We start from the raw sequence: 24,433 nt of genomic DNA on the forward strand, positions 1-24,433 counted from the left end.
ACTGAAGTGTGGACCAAAGACAGTGAAGGTCTAATCCTACCCAATTATCCTGTTTCCCTAAGAAATACTTAATTAAATACTACATCCCCTGAAGATTTCCCCAGCAGTTCACTTAATCCTGGCTCTTAAACCCTGTTACTCCTCAAATCTAATAACAATCGGTGCCTTTCCCTCACATATTTCTGGCACTGAAATAGAGGGGCTCCCGAGTGCCGTAGCAGTCTAAGGCACTGCATCTCAGTGCTAGAGGCATCGATACAGACCCTGGTTTGATCTCGGGCTCTATCACAACTGGCGTGATCGGGCGTCCCATAGTGAGGCGCACAATTGGCCCAGCATCGTCCGGTTAGGGGAGGTTTGGCCTGGTAGGCCGTCATTGTAAATAAGAATTTGTTCTGAACTGACTTACCTAGTTAAATAAATAAAAATAACATGTTCCACTGTCTCCATTTGACAATAATCACACCACCCAGTTGAAAGTTTCTCCATCAATTTAAATGTATTATTGTGCGTCCATGTCTCAGCCATGTCACTACACTTCTGTCTCTTCCCTTCTCAGTGCACCTGAAGACATCTCTACCTTTTCCTGGATCTTATACAGGTGTCTTCTCTTTCTCTCCATGGTTCTAAAATCCCCTATGGGAAAAATGAACGATGTGAATACGATGAAAAAAATGCATTGATGTGTAATATTGTTATTACTGTAACAATAAAATTAAAATAAATTAATATATAAATCAAAAATTAATGATGAAATAACGATTGGAACCATTTCCGTGTTTGACCGCTAGGGTTTATGGGTATTATGACGTTTTCACTGTGGGGTTCTATGTAAACACCGTGAGGTCGCTGAAAAGTTCCACACTGTTAGTGCGGCATGCGGACCTAGCGCTCAGTTTTCGGCATACAACATTCCTTCATGTCGTTTTTACGCTTTGTTTAGTTTGCAAATAAGCCAACACAATAATTTGTCTTTCTTTTAACTTAGCCATTTTCAAGCAAGATTTTTGCTCGTGCATCCTCATTAGCATCTGGCCAGCGTGTGTTTCACGTGGGCAAGCATTGCGGAACTGAAGCATCGATCCGACAAAAAGCTGATATTGCTTCCCATAATCGAATCCAAGACTGTGTTGATTCTGTGCAATTACAGTATTGACAATTTTATTTAAAAAAAAATGGCAACCCTGATTTTAGAAGATGGGACCACGTTCAAGGGCCGCCTTTTCGGGGCAAATGCGTCAGTGTCTGGTGAAGTTGGTAAGTCGTATTTTATGAGGAGAAAGCTAGTTAGCCCATCGCATTGCAACATCTGTCTAATGTAGTTATGTTATAAGTTGTACAGGTATTCTCATAGGTAACGTTAACTACCTATATGTTACCCACAAAGTGAAATTGTATGGCTAAACGTCGCTCTATTCACCCAAAACTCTTGCCGGTGTGCGCCTAGTGGTCTGCATGTAACCCACAAAGTTGCGCGTGCCCTGTAGTAGTATGACCCATAACCTCTGACCCCTTCATTGATCCTTATTTCGGCTAAGCATTTTAGCTAACCCTGTTCCTAACTATAACCTAATTCTCCACCTAATCAGAACTCAATTTCAGTCAGTTTGAACAATTTATGAACATGTTTCTCCTATATTGTCCTTGCTGTTTATTTATTTTGTATTTTTTAACCCATATTTAACTAGGCAAGTCAGTTCGCAAATACAATAATGGCATACCCCGGGCCCTATGGGACTCCCAATACGGCCGGATGTGATACAGCTCGGATTCGAGCCAGGGACTGTAGTCTCTTGCACTGAGTTGCAGTGCCTTAGATCGCTGCGCCACTCGGGAGCCCACCGCTGTACCGTGTCCCATACATTGTAATGGAGATGTAGCTGGCATTAATTTAGATTGTAAGGTCTAGTTCTTTCAATCCACGTGTACTAATAAATGGAGCACAGTGCACATTTCCAAAGTTCAAGTTGCATCACCTTTTTCAAAATGTGCCAAATCTGAATTGAATCACTTCTCACTAATTTGCACTTAGCTATGAAAACTAACAAGTTGACCTGATAATTTTTTTCCAGTGTTCCAGACAGGCATGGTTGGCTACCCAGAGGCCCTGACTGACCCGTCCTACATGTGTCAGATCCTCACACTCACCTACCCTCTGCAGGGCAACTATGGTATACCCCAGGATGAGGAGAGCGACTTTGGACTCAGCAAGGTGGGTGGAGTTGGCATGGAGTCAGCGTTTCACAGAAGCGTCCCAACAGAAATAGAGAGTGGAGAAAGGTATATTGCCCTCGTTGACCCCAAGCACCTGTTTGAATGGAATGTTCTATTATTTTTCCCCTCAGTGGTTTGAGTCTTCTAAGATCCACGCTGCAGCCCTCATCGTCGGAGAGGTCTCCCAGAACCCCAGCCACTGGAGCTCAGCCATGTCTCTGGACCAGTGGCTTAAAGAGCAGGGCATCCCTGGCCTAGAGGGTCAGTAGAGTTATCATTCTAAACATCCTGGTACTGTATCAGATGTTGTCTGAATCTGTGTTTTGATATGTGATGTCTACAGTAGAGCCTCTACACTAGAGGTTGCAGTTAATGCTCTTGCTGTGACACTGTAGGAGTTGACACCCGTCGTCTGACCAAGAAGATCCGTGAGAAGGGTACAATGCTGGGGAAGCTGGTTGTGGACGGAACGCCCGAGGCCAACGTTCCATTTGACAACCCTGACCAGAGGAACCTTGTCAAGGAGGTGTCCATGAAGGTACGGTGTTGCTATGTTTAAGCTTGACCCTGTCATGCTTTTTTAGTGTTACGATCCTAAAACTTCCACAATCAAATGCCAGTTGTTTTGTGTGGATTGCATAACACTGAATCTGTAGCTTAACACATTGCAAGTCGGTGAAACGCCAAATGTTTTCTCTCACCACAGTGGTTAGGCAGATGCCTAATCCTTCTCAGGATGTAAGTACATTTTCTGTCTGTGTTGAGCAGGAGCCCCGGGTGTTCAACCCCAGTGGTGCTGTCAGGATCACAGCTGTAGACTGTGGCATTAAGTACAACCAGATCCGTTGCCTGTGTCAGAGAGGGGCCTGTGTCACTGTGGTGCCCTGGGATCACCCACTGGACAGCACAGGTTAGTCACAGCTGGTTACTGCACTGGGTTTCATATACAATTCAGAGATTTCTCCCTGTTCCCTTGTTTTGCCCTCTTATCTCTCCCCTGCCTTAATCTTTACCTTGGAGCATCTGACCTGCAAAGTTAGTTCCATCCATGATGCCATGAAGTTCTATTGTATGTGAAATAGTTTCTATTATAACATTTATTTTGGCTATGCTGACAAAGTTGTGGTCCTTTTCAGATTTTGATGGGCTGTTCATCAGCAACGGCCCTGGGGACCCCCAGTTCTGTACGGAGACCATAGACAACGTGAGGAAGGTGGTGTGTGTGGACAACCCCAAGCCTGTGTTTGGTATCTGCCTGGGCAACCAGCTTCTCTCCCTCGCCATCGGAGCAAAAACCTACAAGATGAAGTTAGTACAGGGCACTACAGGGTTGTCCTGACTTGTCACTTTCTCTTTCTCCTCAAGCCCTCCTCAGGTCTTAAGTTCTGCTTACTGTCTTTGTTTGGTTTCAAAGAGAACAACGCCAGTGGTGCTGACTGTTTTTGCTATTGTTTGGCCCCCTCCCTCAGATGTCAGTTCTCCCCAGGCCCCTCTTTATTTATCTGGGAGCGTTCTGGTGTGAAATGAGCATTCCTGCTTAGCGTAGCAGTTTAGACAATGCCTAGTGCATTGCTGAGTTGCTGGAAAGGCCTGGTTTGTTTTGGTAAGACTCCTGGGATTGTTACGTTGTTAGCGTTCCGTTAGTCTCAAGGCCAGATGAGATGCCAGCTTCCTTTTGTCCCTCTGGAATGCCATGCAGTCAGTCAGTGGAAAGCAGAACAGTTTAGAGGATTTAAAGCAAGACCTTTTCACTGTGCAGGTGTCAAGTAAGGATTCTGCAGGAGCACTATGAATCTGCATCTGGAATAGAGCTCAACCATTGAAGAAAGAATTTGACTAAAAACACTTGTCTGTTTCAGGTATGGGAACCGTGGCCATAATCAGCCCTGTATCCACAAGGGCACAGATCGCTGTTTCATCACATCTCAGAACCATGGCTTTGCTGTGGATCCCCTGACCCTGCCACAGGGCTGGGACGTGCTCTTCACCAACGCCAATGACCAGACCAATGAGGGCATCGTGCACAACACCAAACACATATTCAGGTACCATCTACCAATGGGAACTCATTCGCTGCTTCCAGCCTTTCAACTTGTTTAAAGGCCCAATGCAGCGTTTTATTTTTACATCAAAACATTTCTGGGTAACACTTTAAATGTTTTATTAAAATGTGAAAAAATTGCTTTTGAGACAAACTTTCTCAAGCAAGAATTTTTGCTAGGACTGTCTGAGAGGGGAAAACTATCTGGCAGAGAGGTTTGGAACTCTTGTTATTGGTCCATTAACCATTTTACCGCATGGTGACGTCACTGTGGTAAGCTGAAACTCCTGCCAATGCAAACCTCTTGATTACAAGGCCCTGTGTATATTGTATTTTCAACCAGCAACTATCAGGAAATAACACTGATCAAATGTCTTCACACTTTTACAGTGTTTTCATCAGCTGTTATACAAAACACAGGAAAACAGAATTGACTGCACTAGGCCTCTAATTGGAAAAGATGGCAGACAACAAAATAACCCTCCAAGATACAGGAAGTTGAAAATCAGATATTGTTTTACCCATGTCATTCCAGTGTCCAGTTTCACCCAGAGCACATGGCAGGCCCCACTGACCTGGTCAGTCTGTTTGATGTGTTTCTGGACACAGTCAGAGACCACAAGGAGGGCAAGAGTGGCAAACCAGGTTAGACATGCGTTCATCTCAACTGTTCTTACATATGTATTCCACCTGTAGGGTATAGTAACACCTCTCCCTTCCTCTAGTGAAGCAGAGACTGACAGAGCACCTGACCTATCCTGGATCTACCAATCCGGAGGAATTTGTTCGGCCACGCAAAGTCCTAATCCTGGGTTCTGGAGGCCTCTCCATCGGACAGGCTGGGGAGTTTGACTACTCTGGCTCTCAGGTGAGACACACTACCAATCCCAGTGACGATCCAACAGCAGGTGTTAGGAGCAGTATCATTTCAGAGTATTTGAACTAATCAGACACTATGTCCAAACCTCCCCCAGGCCATAAAAGCATTGAAGGAGGAGAACATTCAGACTGTGCTCATCAACCCCAACATCGCCACGGTGCAAACCTCCAAGGGTCTGGCTGACAAGGTTTACTTCCTGCCTCTCACCCCGGAGTATGTCACTCAGGTAAGGAAGGCTAATGGAATGGCCACTGCTACATGCGCCATCCTCCAGTCACTGATTTCTGATCAGTGCTCAACAAGCAAACCATGTTTATTACATCTCTCAGGTACTCAGAACTGATAGAAGATCAGTAAAGGAGCATGGTTGACCTACGGTTGATATTCATTCAATGAGTGAGAACTGACCCTCTGCCCTATTTCGCCTGTCCAGGTGATAAAGAATGAGCGTCCAGACGGGGTCCTCCTGACCTTCGGGGGGCAGACTGCTCTTAACTGCGGGGTGCAGCTGACCAAGAGGGGAGTGCTGAAGAAGTATGCAGTGCGTGTGCTGGGGACGCCGGTGGCTTCCATCGAGATGACTGAGGACAGGAAGATCTTTGTTGAGAAGATGGAGGAGATCAATGAACACGTGGCGCCCAGCGAGGCCGCTGTGTCTGTGGAGCAGGTAAGGAAAAGGGCTTGGGACAAATGTCATGCACACTCTCCTTCTCACACACATTGACCCATACTGATTGTCACTTGTACGTTGATTGGAATCAGCCTGTTAATCTGTTTGACTGTTGTGGGATTTTGCTTTTTGATGTGTATTTTGATGTGTTCTGGTCTTTTCTGTGTGTCCTAGGCGGTGGCGGCTGCAGAGCGTATTGGCTACCCTGTCCTGGTGCGCTCGGCCTTTGCCCTGGGCGGACTGGGCTCTGGCTTTGCCAATAACCGGGAGGAGTTGACCTCTCTGGTGACATCTGCCTTCGCCCACACTTCCCAGGTCCTAGTGGACAAGTCCCTGAAGGGCTGGAAAGAGATTGAGTATGAGGTGGTCAGAGACGCCTACGACAACTGTATCACTGTAAGTAGAGGGACATCACTATGCATATATTTGTTACTATGTAAGTACTATGTACAGGTAACTGCCAAAATAAAGGAAACACCAACATCAAGTGTCTTAATAGCCAGAACGGCTTCAATAGGCCTTTGCATAGATTCTGGAACTCTATTGGAGGGATGCGACACCATTCTCCCACAAGAAATTCCATGATCTCGTGTTTTGTTAATGGATGTGGAAAACGCTGTCTCAGGCGCCAATCCAGAATCTCCCGTAAGTGTTCAATTGGGTTGAGATATAGTGACTGAAACAGCCATGGCATATGGTTTACATCGTTTTCATGCTCAACAAACCATTCAGTAACCACTCGTTCCCTGTGGATGGGGGCAATGTCATCCTATCGTGGCTTAGCCAAAATAATGGCCGGCCCAGCATTTTTATACATGAACCTTAGCATGATGGGATCTTAATTGCACCAACTTTTAATATACTTTGTGTCCTTCATTCACTCAAGTGTTTCTGTTATTTTGGCAGTTACCTGTATATTTGTTACTATACGTTTTTATTTTCAATTTTATTATGCATTTGACTGTTATGGCTAATCTTTAGAGTTTATACGTCCTTGTTTGTTTAAACATGAATCTTCCTTTATCAAGCAAGTTCAAGTGTTGAGTGTTTTCTATCCTGTAGGTATGTAACATGGAGAACATTGACCCTCTGGGTATCCACACTGGGGAGTCCATCGTGGTGGCGCCCAGTCAGACGCTCAACGACTATGAGTACAACATGTTGAGGAACACCGCCATCAAGGTCATCAGACACCTAGGCATCATTGGAGAGTGTAACATCCAGTACGCCCTCAACCCTGAGTCTGAGCAGGTAATGGTCCATACTGACATTGTGATCGTTTATACTAGTGTTAACCCTCCGAAACCTCAGTGTTTCCCATAAATTGTGTCCACTGCAAAGACAATGTATATTTCGGGATGGTTAAATGTTTTCAATGTGAACTTAAACGACTAAAACCAGATATAAAGTATGTAGAAAAGGTGATGGAGCTATATATTTTTTAAACAAGATCATCTTTGATCACCTAAATAAAAGATGGCCAGTCAGGGAGAATCTAAAATATCATGGCATGGGCCCCCCATTTGATTTTTGTTATAATTGAGTCACTCCGATAGCATACGAACACAGCATAAGCATGGCAAAATGTGTAGAATTGCTGGAAACTTGCTTTAAAGCAGTATAATTGTATTTTTTCCACGTGACAATGTTTAGAATTCCAGGAAATTAGATTTAAAACACCAACATTTAGTCTCTGCAGCCAAGAGGGGGGCCTGTAAAACCGCGCCATTGCCTACGCCCACTGCCCCCCCATCCTAACTTTGTCACGGCTGAAAAAAATCTTGTGGGGGAAACGCTGAACGTGTTCTGATATTTTAAAATGTTTCTACTGTATAGCAATCTAAATCAGTGTTTTTGTGCTGCAGTACTACATCATTGAGGTGAATGCCCGTCTGTCTCGGAGCTCAGCTCTGGCCAGTAAAGCTACAGGATATCCCCTGGCCTACGTGGCTGCCAAGCTGGGATTGGGCATCCCGCTACCTGTCCTCAAGTGAGTTTATTCACGTTTTGTGGCCTGATGTCAGGTTAAGAATTGCATTTTGGCATTGATCTACTAATACCATGGTTTTAACAGGTAATGTTTGTTATTGTACAGGAACTCTGTGACCAACCAGACCACAGCTAACTTTGAGCCCAGTCTGGACTACTGTGTGGTGAAGGTCCCTCGCTGGGATCTCAGCAAGTTCCTGCGCGTCAGCACCAAGATAGGTAGCTCCATGAAGAGCGTTGGTAAGAGGACAAGCACTTTTTTTTATTAATGATCTAATTTGGGAGCAGCAGAGTGCCTTATCTGCCTGCTATCTGTAGGGGCAGATAATCTGTAGGGGTTGCATTGCAAGTTCACACAAAGGAGTTGGTTGATAGTTGGTTAACACAGTTTGTCTGTGACCTTTTGTAGGAGAGGTGATGGCCATCGGCCGCAGCTTTGAGGAAGCCTTCCAGAAGGCTCTACGGATGGTGGATGAGAACTGTGTGGGCTTTGACCACACCATCAAACCTGTGTCTGACGAGGTAAGCTCACTCACCTTTTTTTTACCTGTCTTATTCTTCTTGGCTGCATTTTATGTCAACTGTTCTGACATGCCTCTGTCCTGCGGTCTTACAGGAGCTGCAGACCCCGACAGACAAACGTATCTTTGTTCTGGCGGCTGCTCTCAGGGCGGGCTATACAGTGGACCGCCTTTACGACCTGACCAAGATCGACCGCTGGTTCCTTCACAAAATGAAGAACATCACGGACCATGAGAAGGTGCTGGAGTCGTACAACCAGGACGAGAGCGCCATGCCTCTGGAGGTGATGAGGAAAGCCAAGCAGCTGGGCTTCTCCGACAAACAGATCGCCCTGGCTGTGCAGAGGTACAGTACTGTGATACTCCTGAGAATGGTAGCCCGTTGTTCACGTTTCAAAACATCATTAAAAGTTGAGGCGGGGGCATGAAAAACATACAAAATAAATGAGAGATTCTTCATTGATACGATGACGAGTCGGAATGGGACACATTCTGTCTGGGTTATGTTTTGTGTGTCTGGGTTCAGTTCCTCAGAGCAGTGAGAGGGGGGAAAAAAGACTTGGTTTGAAATGTCTGTTTTTAGAATGAACTTGTCTGAACTCTGACCTTTAAACATATGTCTCTCTCCAGTACGGAGCTGGCGGTGAGGAAGATGCGTAGAGATTGGAGCATCCTGCCTGTGGTAAAGCAGATCGACACTGTGGCGGCAGAGTGGCCCGCCCACACCAACTACCTGTACCTGACCTATAACGGTACGGAAAACGACCTGGGCTTTGGAGATCCCCATGTCATAGTAATTGGCTCTGGGGTTTACCGCATCGGCAGCAGTGTGGAGTTTGACTGGTGCGCTGTGGGCTGCATTATGGAACTCAGGAAGGTAAGTCGATTTCTGCTTTGTGCAGAATAGCTCTCATTTAGTAGAAGAATGTTGAACAAAAGCTGATATTGTCATGATTTGCTGTGTTTTGATGGTGTTTAGATGGGCTATAAAACCATCATGGTGAACTATAACCCAGAGACTGTCAGCACAGACTACGACATGTGTGACCGTCTCTACTTCGATGAGATCTCCTTTGAGGTAAAAATGCTCGACTGATGGCATGGTCCCAACTCACTATCTTTCAAACATTTTATTTTGTCGTTTTTCATCGTACAATAATCAACATTCAAAGGTACGAACTTACTTGATCTAATGTTTTTATCACCTGAGCAAAGGGCCTCAACACCTCGCCATCAAACCCTGTTTCATGCATGGTATGTTGCCATGACCATACAGCTCCATTATCTCCTCCCCTCCTCCAGGTTGTGATGGACATCTATGAGATGGAGAACCCAGAGGGAGTGATTCTGTCCATGGGGGGCCAGCTGCCCAACAACATCGCCATGTCCCTCCACAGGCAGCAGTGTCGTATATTGGGCACCTCCCCGGAGTTCATTGACTCTGCTGAGAACAGGTTCAAGTTCTCCCGCATGCTGGACACCATCGGCATCAGCCAGCCCCTGTGGAAGGAACTCACTGAGATTGAGGTCAGCACAGAACTGGGCTTCTAATCCATTTTGAATTTCAAACCAGTAATGAAGAGGTTATAGGTCTTGGTTGCAGATGAGTCAATCTCAAGTTGGATAGAAATTGTGGCAAACACTATACCATAACGGAAAAGTAAAAAATGTTTTTATAAATGTTTGCAAATGTATTGAAAATTAAATTCAGAAATATCTCATTTACATAAGTATTCACACCCCTGAGTCAATACGTGTTAGAATCACATTTGGCAGCGGTTACAGCTGTGTGTTTTTAAAAGCTTTGCACACCTGGATTGTACAATATTTGCACATTATTAGCTCTGTCAAGGTGGTTGTTGGTCATTGCTAGACAGCCATTTTCAAGTCCTGCCATAGACTTAAGCCGATTTTTAAGTCAAAACCGTAACTAGGCCACTCAGGAACATTCAATGTCGTCTTGGTAAGCAAGTCCAGTGTATATTTGGTCTTGTGTTTTAGACTATTGTCCTGCTGAAAGTTGAATTGGTCTCCCAGTGTCTGTTGGAAAGCAGGCGGGACCATATTTTCTTCTAGGATTTTGCCTGTGCTTGGCTTTATTGTATATTTAGTAAAAACATATATTTTATTTTATCCTACAAAACTCCCTAGTCATTGCTGATGACAAGCATACCCATAACATGATGCAGCCACCATCATGCTTGAAAATATGAAGAGTGGTACTCCGTAATGTGTTGTTGGATTAGCCCCAAACATAATGTTTCGTTTTCAGAACGGAGGTTTTTTTCTTGCCACGTTTTTTGCAATTTTACTTCAGTGCCTTAATGTAAGCAGGATGCATGTTTTGGAATATAAAAACAAATCTGTACATGCTTTCTTCTTTTCACTCTGCCATTTAGGTTAGTATTGTGGAGGAACTACAGTGTTGTTGATCCATCGTTAGAAGAAAACTATCACAGCCATTAACCTGTGTAACTGTTTTAAAGTCACCATTGGTCTCAATTTGAAATCCCTGAGCGGTTTCCTTCCTCTCCGGCAACTATCTTTATAGTGACTGGGTGTATTGATACACCATCCAAAGTGTAATAACTTAACCGTGCTCAAAGGGATATTCAGAGTCTGTTTTTTTTCTGACAATAGATGCCCTCTGCGAGACATTGGAAAACCTCCCTGGTCTTTGTGGTTGAATCTGTCTTTGTTTGAAATTCACTGCTCGACTGGGGGACCTTACAGATAATTGTATGTGTGGGGTACAGAGATGAGGTAGTCATTTAAAAATCATGTTGCATGCAGAGCGAGTCCATGCAACATATGTGTAGGCCAGTGACACACAAGCTACATTTAATCAATTTTAAATTTGGGCTGTAACACAACAAAATGTGGAAAAAGTCCAGGGGTGTGAATGCGTTCTGAAGGCAAAGTATGTTATATTGTATCCTCCTCTCCTCCCCAGTCAGCCATGAAGTTCTGTGAGACTGCGGGCTACCCCTGCCTGGTGCGTCCCTCCTACGTGCTGAGTGGAGCGGCCATGAACGTGGCGTACACAGACAGCGACCTGGAGAAGTACCTTAGCAGCGCTGTGGCCGTGTCTAAGGAATACCCCGTGGTCATCTCAAAGTTCATCCAGGAGGCCAAGGTACGACTTGGGAAATTCTTTACTACTTAGATTGAAATGCCTTACTGCTTTGTCATTTAAAGGGATAATTCACTTTATTTTCAATTTGCCAAAAAAAAGTGAACAATCCCCTTTTAAAAAAAATATCTATGATAGCTCCTTTAGTCAACTATAGTCTGGACCTGACTGGCGTCTCTCTTTGCTCCAGGAGATAGACGTGGACGCGGTGGCGTGCGACGGCGTAGTGATGGCCATCGCCGTGTCGGAGCATGTGGAGAACGCCGGGGTGCACTCTGGGGACGCCACCCTGGTCACGCCCCCCCAGGACATCAACCAGAAGACCATGGAGCGTATCAAGATGATCGTCCACGCCATCGGACAGGAACTGCAGGTCACCGGGCCCTTTAACCTGCAGCTCATCGCTAAGGTAAAGTCTAAAGGACATTTTTTGTTTTTGGAGTTTCAAATCAGCGGTTGACAACCAATAGCATGCCAAACAGAATGTCACCCACAACCATACAAGTGTGTGTCTGTTCCCTGTGGGATTTCCAATGGCTGTCCGGTTGCCTTTAATTGCAAACAAATGTGTTTTCTGGACAGGATGACCAGCTGAAGGTGATCGAGTGCAACGTCCGTGTCTCCCGCTCCTTCCCGTTCGTCTCAAAGACTCTGGGAGTAGATCTGGTCGCCCTGGCAACGCGCGTCATCATGGGAGAGAAGATGGAGCCCGTGGGCCTGATGAAAGGAGTGGGCATCGTGGGCGTCAAGGTAACCCAACTGAGGAGTCCACAACTGTAAAATAATCCAGTTGAATTTTTGTTTCACCGATCATACACCAACTTGGATATGTTGTCTCTTAGGTCCCCCAGTTCTCGTTCTCTCGTCTGGCCGGAGCTGATGTGGTGCTGGGGGTAGAGATGACCAGTACTGGGGAGGTGGCTTGCTTTGGAGAGAACAGATACGAGGCCTATCTGAAGGCCATGCTCAGCACAGGCTTCAAGATTCCCAAGAAGAACATTCTGCTCTCCATTGGCAGTTACAAGGTACTGACTATAATACAAAGAGCTAAACGTTTTCATGGAAATTCATTTCGAGAGGCCAGCAGTGCGTAAATATTCATTGTATCTTTGCAGAACAAGAGTGAGCTGCTGCCTACTGTTCAGGCGCTGGAGAGTCTGGGCTATGACCTGTATGCCAGTCTGGGGACCGCTGACTTCTACACTGAGCATGGAGTCAAGGTACATCACATCTAGGATGAGTGGGCTCTTCTCAACAGGATCCCAGAATGAGCGATTTTCAATTCACAAAGTCATTTTTCAATTTGCTTCCTGAATTTGACCGACTTGTTATGTTCGGTCTCTTTCAGGTGATGGCAGTGGACTGGCCATTTGGGGAGGAGGAGAGTGACTGCCCCAACAAGGACAAGCAGAGGAACATCTTGGAATACCTGGAGGACCACCACTTTGACATGGTCATCAACCTCTCCATGAGGAACTCTGGAGGCCGACGCCTCTCCTCCTTCGTCACCAAGGGTTACCGCACCCGCCGCATGGCCATTGACTACTCCGTGCCCCTCATCATTGACATCAAGTGCACCAAGCTGTTTGTCCAGGTAGGTTAGTTAGGGGGCTGTGATGGGATGTTAGCCACTGCTGATGTTTGACGTAGCTGTGTTGATTCTACATAGATTGTTGACTGTCCTGATTGAAGCATGTGCTCCTGTAATTGTAGGCGCTGCGTCTGGTTGGCGGCTTCCCGCCCGTCAAGACTCACGTGGACTGTATGACGTCACAGAAGTTGATTCGCCTGCCTGGTAAGCAGTAACGCTTGGGCTGTGCTAAAAAGTCAAGTCTGTTCATTTCAAATATAAGCACCTTGTTTTCTTCCTGTATTTGGACAATACATGATAGCTCCTTCAGTCAACCTGTGGAACTGCAGTGTTTCTAAACAGTACTCATCGAGTCCCCTCCCCCTGTCCCCGGTGCCAGGTCTGATAGATGTGCACGTCCACCTGCGGGAGCCGGGTGCCACCCACAAGGAGGACTTCTCCTCGGGCACAGCGGCTGCCCTGGCAGGGGGCGTCACCATGGTGTGTGCCATGCCCAACACGGCACCTGCCATAATCGACCCCAGCTCCTTCGCCATGGTCCAGAAGGTAATGAGAAGATAGTCATTAAGACATTTACCACTGGATATTTTAAATTAGTCTGTTCCAAAACATAAAATTATGCCTTTTTATAAAATGGGTCAAATGGAAAGTGGAAAGGTTTACTCGTGAGCTGTTCCTCTGTTTTGTCTCTGTCGTCTCAGCTTGCCAAGGCAGGGTGTCGGTGTGACTATGCCCTTTACGTCGGAGCGGCTTCAGACAACTCCACCATCTTGCCCTCCATCGCTAACTCTGCCGCCGGGCTGAAGATGTATCTGAACGACACCTACTCCACTCTGAAGATGGACAACGTCTCAATGTGGATGGAGGTAGGTATCAACTGAACGAGGTCGTTGATAGGTCGTTCACATTGATCTGTTTGAGCTGACCAGTTGCGCTTTCTCTTTGCGTGAACTAGCACTTTGAGAAGTGGCCCAAGCACCTGCCAATCGTGGCACACGCAGAGAAGCAGACTGTGGCAGCTGTCTTGATGGTGGCCCAGCTGTACCAGAGAGCTGTTCATATCTGCCATGTGGCCAAGAAGGAGGAGGTAAGATGGCCGCCTGGAACATCACATACAGATATAGCACTGCTTTGCCTTGAGATGTTGCCCGTTCATTATCTCCAGGGAGAATGAGGTGTCAATCGAGGCACGCAGAAAACCTTTTTTTTTTTGGAAGGAGTCCTCACTGATTGCTTTCATTTAAGATGAACTGCAAGAACACACACCTGTAGCTAGAGGGAAAAGATGATCTAACAAATGAGCTTTGTGCCATTTGAAGTGATTCATTTTAAGACCAACACATCAGAACACACATGAGATAAAGAAAGAACCATGTTTTCTGTTCTATGTATGTAATGAATTGGCATCTATTCCACCCTTCCCTTCCCCCAGATCCTGATCATCCGCGCAGCCAAGCAGAAGGGCATCCAGGTGACGTGTGAGGTAGCGCCCCACCACCTCTTCCTGTGTGAGGAGAATGTGGCGGGCATTGGGGACGGCCGGGCACAGGTCCGCCCTATGCTGGGCACCCGGGAGGACATGGAGGCCCTCTGGGAACACCTGGACATCATTGACTGCTTCGCCACTGACCACGGTGAGTAGGGCTACACCATAAATCCATTATAGTTTACTCCGTTTGTCATATCTTCCGCCCTGCGCCCTCTATCTACAAACACCAAGCCTCGGCCCCTATTACTCAAGCAGGCAGCATTTTTAGAGGCTTTGTTCAACGAACCTTGGTGGAGTTGGTGCCTACTATTAGATCCACTCTAGTCTGCAGGCTGCTCTAGCTAAGCCAATTCATGCAGTCAAAAGATTTATAAAAAAAAAAATAATGCTGCTTTTCGCTTTGCCTCTATATAAATCCACATGTTTTTTAGGGTATTATACTATTCGTTTGTGTAGCTATTTATCTCTCTGCAAAACACTAGTTAGTCTGGGCAAGCTGCTCATGTACCGACCACAGGAGGCTGCTGAGGGGAGGACGGCTCATAATAATGTCTGGAACAGTATCAACCACATGGAAACCATGTGTTTGTGTTCTATTCCGTTCAAGCTATTAATGAGCCCGTCCTCCGCAATTAAGGGGCTACCTGCCTCCTGCGGTTACAAAAAGGTTTTTGTTAGCTGCTAATACTAAATGCTAATAAGCTAGCTAAAATGTGCTGTGCTAGGGCAAATCTGTCTAGCAAACTTTAGCCCTAATACAGGCTGCAAGTTCTGAATCAGAGAAATAGAAGAAGCATATTCTAAAATGTTTGTCAATGTAACATCTATTCAACTGTAATTTGGGTCCCCTGGGAAACACTGACCAACACTCCTACCTGGCTTTAAAAAAAATGTGCTGTCTTGCCAAACAGCACTGTATTCCAAGTTCCTACTTTATTACAACCATATCATTTCTATGATTCCTGATGTTTTTGATCTATAACGCAAGTAAAATATATATATATATATATTGTCCATATCGTGAAGCCCTAACGGTGAGCGCTCCGTTAACCCCTACTTGTTTTTTTATCACACAATTACAAGATGAGTGTTGCCATACAAAAGTTCTGATATTTCTGTGTGTTTTGGCTAACAGCCCCCCATTCAGTGGAGGAGAAGAACTCCGAGAAGCCCCCACCAGGTTACCCCGGCCTTGAGACCATGCTGCCCCTTCTCCTCACCGCCGTCAGCGATGGGCGCCTCACCATCGACGATATCATCAAGCGCCTGTACGACAACCCCCGCAAAATTTTCTCCCTTCCCGCCCAGGACAACACCTATGTAGAGGTAGCTACAGGCACACACCACCGAGCGTTTTTAACCATGTCAAATGGGCAACACGGCAAGGATTTAGATCTTTGGGTTTCCATGTTGAAATACAAAGAGGGATTGAAAAGATGATCAATGTTTTGGCTTTTCAAGAACATTGTAGACCTGCTCTCTCCCACCAGGTGGACCTGGAGCAGGAGTGGGTCATCCCCGAACACATGCAGTTCACCAAGTCCAAGTGGACACCCTTTGAAGGCATGAAGGTGAAAGGCAAGGTCCGCAGAGTGGTGCTCAGAGGAGAGGTGGCCTACATCGACGGACAGGTGCTGGTCCCTCCTGGCTATGGGGAGGATGTGAAGACTTGGCCTGCACCCATCCCCCTCCTCCAGCCCCTTGAGCCAGTGAAAGAAGTCCCAAAGGTACAGTCCTACCCCTTTCAGCTCCGCCCAGTCACGTTAGTGTGCGGATACAGTAATATGTGCTTATGTAGCATACTAGCAAGCATTGTCTGTGGCACTAAGGCTGTTGTGTGTCTTTTGTGTGTGGCAGACCCCAGAGCACCCCCGGCTGACCCCTCCATGTGAGGGCATCCGTACATGCGCCCAGAGTCCTCGCCGTCCCACCGGGGACGGCCGCTACATGCTCCCGCCTCGCGTTCACAGGTCCTCCGACCCAGGCATGACCCCAGGTACTACAGCCCCAATGTTTTCTCTTGCCTAACTGAGCTCTTGCTTGCGGTGGCAAAGTGCTGTGTGAATGTCCGTTTCAATAAATGCTATATTCACTGTCCATTTACAGGTTTTAGGACGATGCACACAAAATGGCACTTGGATGTCATTGATAAACTTTTTTAATCTACATCTCTGAACCCACTGATCATGTGATTTTTAAGCGCACCGTACATGAAGCGTTTGAGAAAGCGAAGATCGTATAACGAGTGATTCCACTGTCTCTACTATAGGCTGCATGGTCATCATGACAGATTGATTGGCTGAGTACATTTGCTGATTAAATTAAATGTCTAAATCAGGGGCTCCACCTATAGCTCACTCTGCTGCGGAAGACCTGGGACTGCTTTATCGATGGATACAAGTGTATTGTTGAGAAGGGAATGAAGGAATGAAAAGCCTTTTTGTTTTGGTTGGCCATTTGCTATGTTCTTCACCCATTACTGAGACTGTATGATCACAGCCCCTATCAATGACAAATCAACGATGGAAGTTGTTTGATTCTCACATTTATTACGATGAACTGTCTTTGATGAAATGACGCTCAGTGCCGTATCAATCTGAAACGTATTTATAACCCACTAACGATAGCTTTGAATATGTCAGTACACTGGCTAATTGCTGTGGTATTGGCTAAATACCACAGTTTTGTATCATATCTCTAACACTTGTGTTCTAACGTTTTGTCATGAAATTCTAAGCAGCTGAAGATTCAAGGGCGAGAGCATTTGAAGAAGGTTTCAGAGAAGGTTTGAAGCTTGACGTAGCTCAGCTGTTACGCATAATACATTTCCTAGCTCTGCTACCGTTAAGGCTGTTTGGCGTAATATTCTGGCAGACCGTTTCAATGGTTATACTGGTAGCTGCTTTGAATAGCTGTATGTCATGGAATACTTGGTTGTAGAGATGCTAGAAAAAGGTTGCAATTCCGTTCCTTCTCATTAGTTGCTGCACTACCCATGTCTCTTTGCTCTGAGCCGACTGCTTTCCTAATGCTTGGATCGCTTTGAAAGAAAATGTGTTGAAATATGGTGTAATAATCCATGCTTTTCGGGTGTTTGTCATGTTTCATCCTCAGGAAATAGAAAAGACTGCAATCCTTTTAAGAGACTTTGCTAAAAGAATTAATATTCACACGTGTTGGATTTTTCCTGTGGTATTTGAAGCGTTTGGTGTCCCTCTGTCCCCAGAGATGGCCCCTGCAGCTGGGGACGGTTACAGCCATCCCCCTCCCCTGGCCAGGATCTTGTCCCCTCGGGCTGAGGCAGCGGCAGGGCAGCCCCTGGCCCACCTCCAGACCTCCCCAGTGCTCCACCCCCTAGTGGGACAACACGTCCTCTCTGTCAGGCAGTTCAGCAAGGAACAGGTACTCGGTGTTTCCCAAACGTGGTCCTCAAGTACTCCCCACAGAACACATTTTTACTGTAGCCTGATTCAACTTGTCAACTAATCATCAAGCCCTCAATGAGTTGAAGGAGGGGTTTGTTAAGGGCTACAACAAAACTACTGTTGGGGGGTACTGGAGGACTAGGGTTGGGAAACGCTGCTCAACGCACATAGCCAGGGACATTATTTACTAAATAACTTTTATATATATATATTTATATTTAAAAAATTCTAACTCTTTATTTCAGATCTCTCACATGTTTAACGTGGCCCATACTCTTCGCCTGATGGTTCAGAAAGAGCGAAGCCTGGACATCCTGAAGGTAAGAATTCTTTCCTGTTTTGTTTAAAACTCTGATTAATCTAAAGAACAACCGTGTGAGTATTTCTGTGATTTGTCACAGTATAAATTGCAGGAGAGAAGCTAATTTCAGAGTAGCCGGTCAGGCTGTTCCAATAAGCCCAGTGTTGAGTCACCCAGGGTTTGAGTAATCTACAGGACTTCCGGAGGCAGCATAGTTCTTCATGAGCCATAGTCCTTCAGCTTAAACATACAGGAGCAGGTGTGTTGTATAAAATGACAACAAAACAACTACCGGAAATGATTACTCACATAGGAGTTGATGACATCACCTGATTCAGAATGGAATACAAGCAACACCTGCCACCTGTGTGCATCTATGCCTAAAGACCTCATAAAACGAGTTTTCTGAATGTCTCAAGGTGTGCCACTGTTAGTAAATCTGAGTTGTAAAAATATATTCTGAAAAAAAATATATATATATATATATAAACTATATATATAAAATGGCCCTTTTTCAGGACCCTGTCTTTCAAAGATAATTCGTAAAAATCCAAATAACTTCACAGATCTTCATTGTAAAGGGTTTTAACACTGTTTCCCATGCTTGTTCAATGAACCATAAACAATTAATGAACATGCACCTGTGGTACGGTCGTTAAGACACTAACCGCTTACAGATGGTAGGCAATTAAGGTCACAGTTATGACTACTTAGGACACTAAAGAGGCCTTTCTACTGACTCTGAGAAACACCAAAATAATGATGCCCAGGGTCCCTGCTCATCTGCGTGAACGTGCCTTAGGCATGCTGCAAGGGGGCATGAGGACTGCAGATGTGGCCAGGGCAATAAATTGTAATGTCTGTACTATGAGACGCCTAAGACAGCGCTACAGGGAGACAGGACGGACAGCTGATTGTCCTTGCAGTGGCAGACCACGTGTAACAACACCTGCACAGGATCAGTACATCCGAACATCACAGGTACAGGATGGCAACAACAACTGCCCGAGTTACACAAGGAATGCACAATCCCTCCATCAGTGCTGAGACTGTCCGCAGTAGGCTGAGAGAGGCTGGACTGAGGGCTTGACGAGTCGCAGTTTTATCTCACCAGGGGTGATGGTTAGAATCGCGTATATCATAGAAGGAATTAGCGTTACACCGAGGCCTGTACTCTGGAGCAGGATCGATTTGGAGATGGAGGTTCCGTCATGGTCTGGAGCGGTGTGTCACAGCATCATCGGACTAAGCTTGTTGTCATTGCAGACAATCTCAACGCTGTGCCTTACAGGGAAGACATCCTCCTCCCTCATGTGCTACCCTTCCTTCAGGCTCATCCTGACATGACCCTCCAGCATGACAATGCCACCAGCAATACTGCTTGTTCTCTGCGTGATTTTCTGCAAGACAGGAATGTCAGTGTTCTGCCATGGCCAGCGAAGAGCCCGGATCTCAATCCCATTGAGCTGGTCAGGACCTGTTGGATCGGAGGGTGAGGGCTTGGGCCATTCCCCCCAGATATGTCTGGGAACTTGCAGATGCCTTGGTGGAGGAGTGGGGTAACATCTAACAGCAAGAACTGGCAAATCAAGTGCAGTCCATGAGGAGGAGATGCACTGCAGTACTTAATGCAGCTGGTGGCCACACCAGATACTGACTGTTACTTTTGATTTTGACCCCCCCCCCCTTTTGTTCAGGGACACATTACTCTATTTCTGTTAGTCACATGTCTGTGGAACTTGTTCAGTTTATGTCTCAGTTGTTGAATGTTATGTTGATACAAATTCTGCTGAAAATAAATGCAGTTGACAGTGAGAGGATGTTTCTTTTTTTGATGAGTTTATTTATATATATATAACACAACGTGCAACATTTTCAGATTTTACTGAGATACAGTTCATATAAGGAAATCATTCAATTTAAATCTGTTCATTAGGCCTTTGAAATAAATGAATTAGGCCCTAATCTATGGATTTCACATGGCTGGACAGGGGTGCAGACATGGGTGGGCCTGGGAGGGCATAGGCCCACCCACTGGGGAGCCAGCCAATCAGAATGAGTTTTTTCCCCACTAAAGGGCTTTATTACAGACAGAAAATGTCCTCAGCAACCCCCACCCCCCTCAGACGATCCTGCAGGTGAAGAAGCCGGATTTGGAGGTCTGAGGCTGGCGTGATTACACGTGGTCTGCGGTTGAGACCGGGTGGACGTACTGCCAAATTCTCTAAAATGACATTGGAGATGGATTATAGTAGAGACATTTACATTAACTTCTCTGGCAACAGCTCTGGTGGAAGTTCCTGCATTCATCATGCCAATTGCACGCTCCCTCAACTTGAGACACGACAAAACTGCACATTTTAAAGTGGCCTTTTATTGTCCCCAGCACAAGGTACACCCGTGTTACGATCATGCTGTTTATTCAGCTTCTTGATATGTCATACCTGTCAGGTGGATGAATTATCTTGGAAAAGGAGAAATTCTAACTAACAGGGATGTAAACAAATTTGTGTGTGACCTTTGAGAGAAATAAGCCTTGTGTGTATGGAACATTTCTGGGCTTTTTTTGTTTCAGCTCATGAAACATGAGACCAACACTTTGCATGTAATGCTGTGTGCCTTGAAATGCCTGAATGCTGTGCTCAAAGATGGATCTGTTGTACGCCAGTCTGTATTCTTTGTCTTAGACCCCTGTGTGTTACTCTCTCAGGGTAAGGTGATGGCTTCCATGTTCTACGAGGTCAGCACACGCACCAGTAGTTCGTTTGCAGCGGCAATGCAGCGTCTGGGTGGCTCCGTGGTCCATTTCTGTGAGGCCACCTCTTCGTCGCAGAAGGGCGAGTCTCTGGCGGACTCGGTCCAGACCATGAGCTGCTACGCTGACGTCCTGGTGCTGCGACACCCCACGCCAGGGGCTGTGGAGGTGAGCAGCGGTGTCGATACGCCGCGTTACAACTTCACTTGAAAACTTGTCATGTTCATTAAGGCAAGATATTCTGAGAGAACACTTTGAAAAAGAGGTGCTACCACCTAAACACCGACCGCAAACCTTGTTGTACTTGCTCGGCTGTATCCGACTTGTTTATTTCCACCTGTAGTCTGCAGCGAGGCACTGCCGGAAGCCGGTGATCAACGCTGGGGACGGGGTCGGGGAGCACCCCACGCAGGCCCTGCTAGATGTGTTCACCATCAGAGAGGAGCTGGGTACGGTCAACGGCATGACGGTGAGACCTCAACACACCCATCTCCCCTTCAGGGATGGTGGTCATGTCTTCGCAGCAGTACTAGTGCTAATACCAATTTAGAAGTGTAAACAGCGCAGTATTTTATTTATTTTTACGGTAATGCAAACCGAAAACTGTAAGATCTGGAACCTGACTGTGTATGTTGTGATGGCAGCCTGCCTTTTTAAGTTAACATAGCCAATGCCCAATGGCCCTCCAGGCTTCATCCAGGTGTCCTGACTATTGTCTCTCAATGTCTGTCTGTAGATCACCATGGTAGGGGACCTGAAGCATGGCCGCACAGTTCATTCCCTGGCCAGGCTGCTCACCCAGTACAGGATCACTCTGCGTTACGTCGCCCCAAAGAATCTCCACATGCCCTCCGAGATCATTGACTTTGTGGCCTCCAAAGGCATCAAGCAGGTGGGTGGATCACATGTTTTTTAGTGGTAAAGCTGATGGCTCTGTATCTAAATCTCAATGGCACTGCTGCTGGTATGTAGGTGTCCTTCACATATCGAATGCACTACATAAAGCGCTAGACTACTGTATGTCCTTGTGGGTGCAGGAAGAGTTTGAGAGCATCGAGGAGGCCCTGCCTGACACTGACGTCCTCTACATGACCAGGATTCAGAAGGAGAGGTTTTCCTCAGAGGAAGAGTACAAAGCGGTAAGGATGGGATGGGGTTTCACTAACCTGTGAGGCCTTAGTGTTTGATCAGTGCTAAAATCCCTTGTTTTTTTTTTCCTCCAGTGCTTCGGTCAGTTCATCCTCAGCCCACACATCATGACTGGAGCGAAGAAGAAGATGGTGGTGATGCATCCTCTACCGAGAGTCAATGAGATCAGGTACGGATGTTCCCCTAGATTACAACGGATCTCTCTTCATTATACTCCCTTTGATTCACTAATGTTCGCAGTCTTATGTGGGATGATTTGGTTTCATGTTGACTTTCTCTCTTGCAGTGCGGAGGTGGACACTGATCCTCGTGCTGCCTACTTCCGGCAGGCTGAGAACGGCATGTACATCCGCATGGCCCTCTTGGCCACTGTGCTGGGCAGATGATCGGTAGATAGTTGGACACACCCCACTGTTGGGATTGCGAGACCAAAATGGACCAAATGTATTAAGGTCTCGGTAAGAGTGAGGGGATACTACTGGTGATCACAATGATGAAACCACTCCAACAGTCTATATACAGTCACATGTTTAGTGTGTACTCTTCAACCCTGGTATTTCTCCCGGAATTAATTACTATTATCACTTAACAACAATTACTGTTACATGTTACAAATATCGTTATGTAGTTCATAGAATACTTTATTTTTGTATCACCGACTGGAGTCGTCTGTGGTGTTGATTGTATTGGGGGGGGTACATGCTCCTCATCAAAGGTGGAACCATTGCAGAACATCCTTTTTAAGCGAGAAATAATTGTTAAAGCAGATTTGTTGGACTCTTTTTAGGTGTTTTATAAATAATAAAATGTGAATGGTTTTGTAGATGGGGTTTATTTGATTAACTACAGGAAACTAAGCTGCTATCATGTAAATGGTTCTACCCAGCGGTGTATTCATTAGTCTGTTGCTAAACCTGCACATATCGATCAAGATGGCGAAACGCAAGTACAGGGGCAAAGTAGAGGAGCAATCACGGATTACAAAAAGAAAGCCAGCCACATTCGCACACATCAACGCCGCCCGACCCGGATGAGCTAAACACCTTTTTGTCATACTTCAAGCACAACGACTGAGCTGCCGAGGAGAGCCCCCGAGGATAATGAGGGCTACTTAATTACTGTCTCCACGAAGGACGTAAGAACGTTTTGCCTACCGCCCTGACAGATACACAGACGACGCAATTGCCATTGCACTGCACACTGCCCTCACCCACTTGGACAAAAGAAATGCTTATGTGAGGATGCTGTTCATTGACTACAGCTCAGCCTTCAATACTATAGCGCCTTCTAAGCTCACGGCCCTGGGACTGAAGTCTATGCAATTGGAACCTGGACTTTCTGACGGGCCGCCCCCAGGTGGTGAAGGTAGGCAACATTACCACCCCGACACTGATTCTCAACGTGTGGGACCCCACAAGGGTGCGTCATCAGTCCCCTCCTGTATTCCCTGTATACCCACTACTGCGTGGCCTCACACATTTCCAACTCCTTCATCAAGTTTGCTGGTGACACGACAGTAGTAGGCCTTGATTACCAACAACGACAAGACACCTACAGGGAGGACGTAGGCACTGATGGCGTGGTGCCAGGTAAAACAACCTCCAACTCAACCCCCACCAGGACACCTACAACACAAGGTGTCTCAGGAAGGTCACCAGGGACCCCAGCTACCCGAGCAAGGGCTTGTTCTCTCAGTTTCCATTACTCCTATACTACCTGCGTTGGCAACAACTGCAAGACTGGCCAATAACCATCAGGCTGTGGAAGAGCCACCACTAGTCAACTACCTTGTCCCCTTCCTGTTCTCTGCGGACATTACCTCCCCCTCAACTAACTTTTTAGCCTGCCCCCACCCCAATGGACATTTTGTCATGGCTACAGTTTGGTATGCATAAAAAATCTATTGATGTGCACCTGAGCAAGGCACTCTCTGGATGACAGCATCTGCTGAATGTCTAAAATGTAGGTTCCTAGTTTCAGACAAAATATTTTCAAGTGTATACAACTAATGAATACACCTCAGTTGTCTTCAAACACTAGGTGGCAATGCAAGCAAGGAGGTGGGCAGAGCCAAGTACGAGCTAATGTGATCCTATTGGCGTGTTCTGGCACATATTTGCATATTTCTGTTACATTACAAACCTTTTGACCCAAGAAGGCCTGTGGTGTTGTTGGTATCCTAAATGAAATGTATAAAATATACAGACCACAAATTACAATTGGCTATACTTAAACTCTTTAACATCATACTCAGCTTTGGCATCTTCCCCAATAT

The 24,433-nt window shown here is 46.0% G+C and overlaps 1 protein-coding gene across 4 annotated transcripts; it reads left to right on the top strand.

The window, feature by feature from the left end:
* The first annotated feature begins 821 nt into the window (after nucleotides 1-821).
* On the top strand, nucleotides 822-22,981 carry LOC115139375 (multifunctional protein CAD). 4 transcript variants are annotated; one of them, XM_029676661.2, is made up of 43 exons: nucleotides 822-1,257; nucleotides 2,073-2,212; nucleotides 2,346-2,475; nucleotides 2,610-2,752; nucleotides 2,983-3,124; nucleotides 3,351-3,522; nucleotides 4,074-4,259; nucleotides 4,791-4,900; nucleotides 4,981-5,123; nucleotides 5,230-5,361; nucleotides 5,569-5,802; nucleotides 5,980-6,201; nucleotides 6,868-7,056; nucleotides 7,671-7,795; nucleotides 7,901-8,034; nucleotides 8,204-8,316; nucleotides 8,411-8,661; nucleotides 8,946-9,192; nucleotides 9,295-9,393; nucleotides 9,618-9,842; nucleotides 11,269-11,451; nucleotides 11,639-11,857; nucleotides 12,031-12,198; nucleotides 12,291-12,473; nucleotides 12,564-12,668; nucleotides 12,797-13,042; nucleotides 13,162-13,243; nucleotides 13,419-13,585; nucleotides 13,741-13,905; nucleotides 13,995-14,126; nucleotides 14,472-14,673; nucleotides 15,664-15,854; nucleotides 16,019-16,255; nucleotides 16,386-16,524; nucleotides 17,266-17,313; nucleotides 17,755-17,930; nucleotides 18,199-18,273; nucleotides 20,965-21,177; nucleotides 21,353-21,478; nucleotides 21,746-21,901; nucleotides 22,047-22,148; nucleotides 22,233-22,327; nucleotides 22,445-22,981. In XM_029676661.2, the coding sequence occupies exons 1-43, from the start codon at nucleotides 1,176-1,178 to the stop codon at nucleotides 22,542-22,544; spliced, it is 6,729 nt and encodes a 2,242-aa protein (XP_029532521.2). In that variant the 5' UTR covers nucleotides 822-1,175; the 3' UTR covers nucleotides 22,545-22,981. The 4 variants fall into 4 exon arrangements, with proteins under 4 accessions (XP_029532521.2, XP_029532522.2, XP_029532523.1 ...); XM_029676662.2 differs by having other exon boundaries at nucleotides 17,269-17,313; XM_029676663.2 differs by lacking the exon at nucleotides 17,266-17,313.
* The last annotated feature ends 1,452 nt before the right edge of the window (nucleotides 22,982-24,433 follow it).

The sequence above is a fragment of the Oncorhynchus nerka genome, linkage group LG13, assembly GCF_034236695.1.
Source record: "Oncorhynchus nerka isolate Pitt River linkage group LG13, Oner_Uvic_2.0, whole genome shotgun sequence".
NCBI lineage: Eukaryota > Metazoa > Chordata > Actinopteri > Salmoniformes > Salmonidae > Oncorhynchus > Oncorhynchus nerka.